The 7,500-nt window shown below is 38.2% G+C and overlaps 2 protein-coding genes across 5 annotated transcripts in view; one reads left to right on the top strand and one right to left on the bottom strand.

Annotated features, from left to right (window-relative positions):
• Positions 1-7,500, top strand: part of LOC132844833 (protein THEM6-like) — a 261,817-nt gene that overhangs the window by 72,791 nt on the left and 181,526 nt on the right. The gene's annotated exons all lie outside the window — the stretch shown is intronic.
• The window catches only part of adcyap1r1a (adenylate cyclase activating polypeptide 1a (pituitary) receptor type I), a 31,142-nt gene that overhangs the window by 5,640 nt on the left and 18,002 nt on the right, over positions 1-7,500 (bottom strand). For all 4 annotated transcript variants that reach the window (XM_060891328.1, XM_060891407.1, XM_060891478.1 and 1 more), the window contains exons 4-11: positions 6,925-7,032; positions 6,716-6,816; positions 5,836-5,933; positions 5,323-5,455; positions 2,890-3,043; positions 1,168-1,228; positions 943-1,012; positions 16-107 (exon numbers count right to left, since the gene is read on the bottom strand). In XM_060891328.1, the coding sequence (XP_060747311.1) occupies positions 16-107; positions 943-1,012; positions 1,168-1,228; positions 2,890-3,043; positions 5,323-5,455; positions 5,836-5,933; positions 6,716-6,816; positions 6,925-7,032 (817 nt within the window). The remainder of the gene's footprint in view (positions 1-15; positions 108-942; positions 1,013-1,167; positions 1,229-2,889; positions 3,044-5,322; positions 5,456-5,835; positions 5,934-6,715; positions 6,817-6,924; positions 7,033-7,500) is intronic.

The following is a 7,500-nucleotide window of genomic DNA, read 5'->3' as shown; positions in this document are numbered from 1 at the left end:
GGCAGGCTTGCTTACAGGTATATGCTGGACTCGTTCCCTCCGACATCTGGGGACTGCAGTTTCTGGACGAGGATGATGATGATCCCAATAAATAGCACAAAGTTTATCTGATGGGAAAGAAGATAAAAGTCAATGTCGCAGTGCCAGACAAAGGTTTGTGTACCCTGCTGAATGGTCACAAGGCAGATCACAGGATTGGTTTAATGTTATTGTTTCCATAGTAATAACATCTGAATTTTTCTGCCACACAACAGAGAAGATTACGGTTTCTAATTAGACTTTATGGTTTCTAGGTAACCTGTCAAGCTGTAAGACTCTTTTTACTTATTAACTTAAATATAATGACAAAAAGAGACGCTAGTGAGGAAAGGACTCTTTACAGCTGTTATATCGTGATTTTTAACGAGAACTAACATGTTTTGTGGACATTCCACAGCATTAGATGTGTGTAACAACACACAGATAAAAAATAAATCTATAAATCTATAAATCTATCTAATAAAGCTTCACACTGGAGAACATTACACCATGCAGTCACTGAAAAGTCCTGTATCTACATTATTATCTACATTTTCATCAGACATCAAGTCTGATTGATTTTGGCGCTTTAGACTTATTTTTCTTTTTTTAATTTTACATATGTATTATAATATTATATATTATATTATAATATATTATAATATACAATATTATAGTATTATAATACTATAATATTATTATTATAATATTATATGATAATATATTATAATATTATCATTATAATATTTTAATATAATAATATTATATATTATAATATTTTGAGTATTATAAGCCTTGATGCCCGATGACGCCTGAGATAGGCACAGGCTCCCCGTGACCCGAGGTAGTTCGGATAAGCGGTAGAAGATGAATGAATGAATGAATGAATGAGTATTATAATATTTTGTAGACTTGTAATCCTACCATAATTGAAGTAACCACAGGTCCCTTGATCACCCACCAGAGGGCAGTGTGGTCATTCATATCCCAGCAACTGCAACAACACGATTAATCAATACAAACTAAAACGATGTTTAATCTGATTCTTGTGATCATTTATTTTTCCTTAGAAATCCAAACCTGACACGATTTTCACTTTACAGGACAAGACTAATAAGACTTTCTGACGTTCGTATAAATATTACATACCCAGAGTTGTCAAAATGCAGCCGCAGAACCGCCCATATAGTCACGCAAATAGTTGGAGTGCCTGAAAAAACCCCCAAAGACAACAGAAGACAAGTTACAAAGACACTTTATCTTAAACATGAATATACTGCACGGACAATAAATGTGCCATTTTTATCAGTATATATCTACACTATATCTATAATAATATACATTACAGAAACAGGTTGGAGAGAAAAAAATCAAATCAAATGTTTTCTACATTCTTAAATGCTGATAGAAACTGAAATCTCTTTCGCATATTATATCTCTACTTTGTATACGATGCTACAAGTCTTTTTACACCAACAGACTTTTCTATCTTCATCTATCTGTCGTGTACTTTATTGGATAGTCGGCTTGCACTTGGTTCTTGTCTTGCACAAGGTTGCACACCCGCACTTTAATAATCATTAGGATTATTTTTTCTTTTCTTTTTTTCTTTTTTCTTGCTTTTTAGTTCTGTATTGTTTTATGCAGCTCAGTGTTTCATGTAGCACCTGAAGGAAGTCCTGAAGGAACTTTGTGACATTTCACTGTGTACCTCATCAGCTATATATGGTCCAAATGACAAGGAAAGCCTCTTGACTTAGCAATAACAGGTGATTCCTTCTTATTCATCCCTAGTAGTTAAGATGTTGGGCTACCAATCGGAAGGTTGTGAGTTCAATCCCAGGTCCACCAAGCTGCCACTGTTGGTGTAAGTGCCCAGCAAGGTTTTGATGTCTTTTATTTTGACAATGCCACTTTTCGTTTGTTACGTCACTTGGTGTATCCACAGGTGCAATATAATATGTGAGTTTGCGTGTGGATGCAGGTTGGAAGGGGGCGAGTAGATGGGACGCTCACTTTCTGTTGACCGTTTCTTTTGTACGTTTCTTTGGGATATACGTTTCTTTTGATATATGTTTCCTTTCAACGTTTCTTTTGATTTACAGTTGCTTCTTTTTTCATTTATTGGAGATGATCTTATCTTGCCATGGGCTTAGTGGTTAGCACGTTCGCCTCACACCTCCAGGGTCGGGGTTATGATTCCCTCCTCCGCCTTGTGTGTGTGGAGTTTGCATGTTCTCCCCGTGCCTCGGGGGTTTCCTCCGGGTACTCCGGTTTCCTCCCCCAGTCCAAAGACATGCATGGTAGGTTGATTGGCATCTCTGGAAAATTGTCCGTAGTGTGTGAGTGTGTGAGTGAATGAGTGTGTGTGTGCCCTGCGATGGGTTGGCACTCCATCCAGGGTGTATCCTGCCTTGATGCCCGATGACGCCTGAGATAGGCACAGGCTCCCCGTGACCCGAAGTAGTTCGGATAAGCGGTAGAAGATGAATGAATGAATGAATCTTATCTTGCCATCATTCTGCTAAACATTACAATAAACCACCTGTATGCAACTGAAACGTGTCATCTTTAACTCCTCCTACTCAGCCTCTTAGCGGCTACTGGTTGCTGCTACAGTTGGGCCCCTGAGCAAGGCCCTTAACCCTCAATTGCTCAGTTGTATAAAAATGAGATAATGTAAGTCGCTCTAGATATAACGGCGTCTGCTAAATGCTGGAAATCTAAATGTATTCTGAATACTCTTATTACTCTGCTAGTAAATTAAAGATTAATAAAACATTATGAATATTCTAAGACCAAAAGGATAACTGTTACTAATTAGTAAACATTGCACGAGGCATTAAAATAAAAAAAAGAGTTGTAGCCTACCCCAGCCAATGAGGGTGTACCAGTAAAAGTATCTCCTCTCTGGGAAGAAGGTCTCCACCAGCAGTGTGAAAAGATACAGGCCCTCTATGAACAGCCAGAAGTAGTTGGACATGACGCAGTAATGAAAGAACACCATCACCGTCTTGCACGCCACCTAGAGGCCGTTTCTCAGAGTTAGTGTCAGAGCACGTTTTACAGAGCATCCTCATTTATCTCTGTTTACTGCAGAAGCACGCGCTCCTGCGAGAGCTTTCTTCCTCCAGTGTTTTCTTTGAATATAATAGATTATGTAACAATAAAACAGAACACAGCAATAATCGAGACCTATGACAATATAAACATTAACTATTAAATATAGTATATATAGTATATAAATATTAACACTCACTCAAGAATAACTTTGAAAAAAAAAAAGAGGGCATTATATATTTTAATAAAAATTACATATTAAGAGTTGTCGAGAGATTATAATCCGTGCAAATTGTGCATGTTTTGAGCGAATGTGAAATTTTAAGTGAATGTGACACTGTAATTAAATAATGTTTTAGATTAGATTATTACGGTGGCCGAGAAGTGCAAAACACATGAACAAATCCGAAAACACAAGGACAATTCAGACAGTGTATCGTTTTTGAATGGAAACTTACCGATCATTGGACAAGACACCTGTCACTCAAGATATACAGGTATGGAATCTTATGTGTAATGTGTAAAGTTCTCCGTTTAAATATAAGAAAATAACAGAATTAATCCACAGTAATCCATTCTATCCATCCATTCCAACTTTTCACTGCGGCAGACAGTTGAACTTCATGTATACCTTGAGTGACAGGTGTCTTGTCCAATCACAAACTATACCAACCTCTTCCGGGTTGTCTGAAATGTCGTTGTGTTTTCTGATTTGTTAATGTGTTTCGTGCACCAATTCAGACAACCCGGAAGCGGTAGGTATAGCTTGTGAATGGAAACTTACCGATCATTGGACAAGACAACTGTCATTAAAGATATACAGGTGAATGAAAGGTGTCTCGTCCGATGATCAGTAAGTTTCCATTCACAAACTATACCAACCTCCGGGTTGTCTGACTTGTTAATATGTTTTCGGATTTGTTAATGTGTTTTCGGATCACCATAGATTATAAACCAAAAGTTATATTTCTGTATATAAAATCTACATAGAAAAAGAATGAGGGTTATTATAAAGAAAATATTTGGACCCTCTTTAAAGAAAATCCAAAAATATTGTTTCTGAGACTTATTAAAACAAATCTCTTCATTGTCTGAGTTATCCAAATTATTATTATTATTATTATTATTATTATTATTATTATTATTATCTATGTATGTATGTATGTATGTATGTATGTATGTATGTATGTATGTATGTATGTATGTATTTATTTATTGAATACAAATTTCATTTGTTTTAAGTATAATATAAACTCTACCACTACACCCTGTCAAAAAACCTTTCAGCACTGTCAGTATGGACAGCAGCCTCATCTACATCGCTGTAATGATCGGAGCACAGCTATCTTTAATGTTCAAGGGTCAAGATTTCACACATACTGGTTTGAAAAACATCTAGTCTTTGTTTTTCGTTTTCAGAAAAACATCTCAGAGCGCAGAAAATGACAATACATGTGAAGAAAATAACAGGCAAATTACAAAATTACTCTGAAGAAAATAACAGGCAGGTATGAACAATAGTAATATTTGTATGAGACGGATTAAACTTCACTCGAGCAATGTAGTTCACTATCAGAGCCAGAACCTCTTTAAGTTTTTTGTCCGCAGTGTTTTACACTTTCTTTTTGTTGTATAGTGGTAGAATTCTTATTTAGATTATTTTATTTGTTTAGTTCACACCCTCATTGGGTTTTAAATCCCGATACAAGTGGAGATATTTGGAGCTCTAGGTGAAGATATGTGTGATGTGGTAGCTCAGTGGTTAAGGTGATCGACTATTGATCGGAAGGTCATTGGTTCGAACCCCAGGTCCACCAAGTTGCCACTACTGGGCCCCTGAGCAAGGCCCTTAACCCTCAATTGCTCAGGTGTATAAACTAATTAAAAATGAAAGTCACTCTGGATAAGAGTGTCTGCTAAATGCTGTAAATGTAAGATATAGAAACAATCTCATTGTGTTTCACCGCTAATACAGCTGCATGTTATATTAAAGGTTACTACAAATGGATAAAAAATTTCTACTACATATGAATAATAAATTCTGTTAAGGGAAAGTGCATAATGAAAGGAATTTAAGGTGCAACAAGTCGCAGACGATGTGGGGCTGATGGGAAACGTAGTTCAGTGTTCCACAGCACTAACACACAGCTGATTATTTTTACATTATATCAATTATTATCAGTTATTTCTTTTTATTCGATCGTTTATTTCTCACACATCCATTTATGAACTTAAAGTTCTTACCGTGTGCTCAAAACAGTGGTCGCTGTCCTCCTCAGCGTACAGCACCCCGTCTTTAATGAAGACCGAGATGGCTCTCAGGATAAACGACACAAACAGGTTCATGTGGATGAAGTTCCTGGTGCAGTGCAGCTTCCTGTCAAAACCCCCAGAAAAGTCATGTCGAGTCAAGTCGAGTCGAGTCGAGTCACTCTATTAGACTCGGCGAACGACTCAAAATTACGTCTACGTTTACGACGACTCCGGAGCCGAGAAGAATAACATCAGCTAGGTAAAGAACTCTCCACTGGGGTTGGAGCGCATTTCATTGCAACTCCAGCTACAGCGAGCAGAATCAAATCAGAATCACTTTGAGAAAGGGGAGGACGAAAAATAGGCTGGCTTCCAAACGGCAGGATGAAATGTAATTTCCACTGTAGGAAAATCGAAGCTGAAATGGGATTGAGCCCTGGAGCGATTTCCCCAGTCTCTGCTATATATAAGATGTGATTAAGGCTTAGCAGAGCTTTTACTGACCTGAACCTGCAGAGGATGACCATGGCAGTTGTGAGGGATACCAGAGACGTGCTGTAGCCCACAGTGTACAGAGCCTTCACTGAGGCGTAGTACATATCCTGCACAAACAGGAAGTAACACAATGTAGCTTAGAGCTAATAATACTGAAATTACACACCTGTTTGGATTACAGACATTATTACTGTACACAAATAAAGGCTTCTTCTACTTCTTCTTCTTCTTCTTCTTCTTCTTCTTCTTCTTCTCCTTCTTCTTCTTCTTCACTTCACAGCTGCACATTTTAGGTTAGTTTAACTTAAACAGAGGCAAGTCTCCATTACATACAATTCAGAAATGAATCCTAATCCCAGGTATCTTGTGTAATATATAATAAAAGTTTCTTGAATGCATGAAATGGGCTTATAAATAATTACAGAATTCCATTTAAGGCACTTATTACATATAAAAATAAAAATATATCCTCTACACACTGGATTTCAGTGGACTCTCGGCTTCGTTAAGTTTAAAAAATAACACGCTGTGCTATTTTACAAGCTGCTGAATAAAGACAGAGGAAGCCATAGTGTTAGATGTTTTTCAGTCCTTGCCATCTTCTCACGCTTAAATCAGTTTATCTAAGTCTGTTTATCTATCTAGTCTGTTTTTTTTTTCTTTTTATCTTTACGTTACACCGTATTAAACCATACTGTACATCTGCTCCAGTCAACGTTTTCTATTCCTGATTTTTAACGCGTGTTAATCAGTCCTGTTTTTATAGTGACTTACTATGAAAGCTATACATGTACAAGGTCTGATAGTTAAGGTATTCTCTGTGCGTGTGTGTGTGTGTGTGTGTGTGTTTTAATGTATTGTACTCCTTTTCATTTTAGCCCAAACACACCGGCTTGGTGGTGTTTTCCTCAGACACACAAGCTTCCACGTAATGCGGGTACGGCTCTGACCAACCGTCCTCTGTACAATTCCTACTGATCTTCCCGAGCCCTGAGAACCGAAACAACCACAACGTAATCACTCTCACATGTTTCCACACTGGATCCAATGCTCCAATGCAGCAAAACAGTGAAGATGATTCACCAAAAAATGACTCACCTTCTTCAGGGCTCATGAACTCAAAGAGCTCAGGGCAGTTGACCACCACGATCTCGCCCATGCTCGCCGCCTGCCAGCACGTCAGGTTATCCCACTCCCAAGCACAACCTGAAGGACAACAAGCACTGCCTTCAGTCGAATATAAAACACCATATGCAAAGCAAGTCATTTTAAAGTCATCACATCGATCTTTTTTTTTAGGCTCCATAGAAAAGAATCAATTAAATCCAGACCCGTGCTTGCAAATTCATCTATTAGCTATTCATCTAGGAGCATGTGGGCTGCATATGGACATAAAAAACATTTTAAACAGCCACTCTAGTCCTCTTGAAATGATAATAAGTATTAATAGTGTAGATGGGTGGAGATTTTGAGCGATTGAAGCGTTTTCAAAATTTTGTTGGTGTCTGAGGGGGCACGGTGGCTTAGTGGTTAGCACGTTCGCATCACACCTCCAGGGTTGGGGGTTCGATTCCCGCCTCCGCCTTGTGTGTGTGGAGTTTGCATGTTCTCCCCGTGCCTCGGGGGTTTCCTCCGGGTACTCCGGTTTCCTCCCCTGGTCCAAATACATGCATG

Source organism: Tachysurus vachellii, chromosome 1 (assembly GCF_030014155.1).
Source record: "Tachysurus vachellii isolate PV-2020 chromosome 1, HZAU_Pvac_v1, whole genome shotgun sequence".
Taxonomy (NCBI): Eukaryota; Metazoa; Chordata; class Actinopteri; order Siluriformes; family Bagridae; genus Tachysurus; species Tachysurus vachellii.
This window is presented reverse-complemented; position numbering and strand designations above follow the sequence as displayed.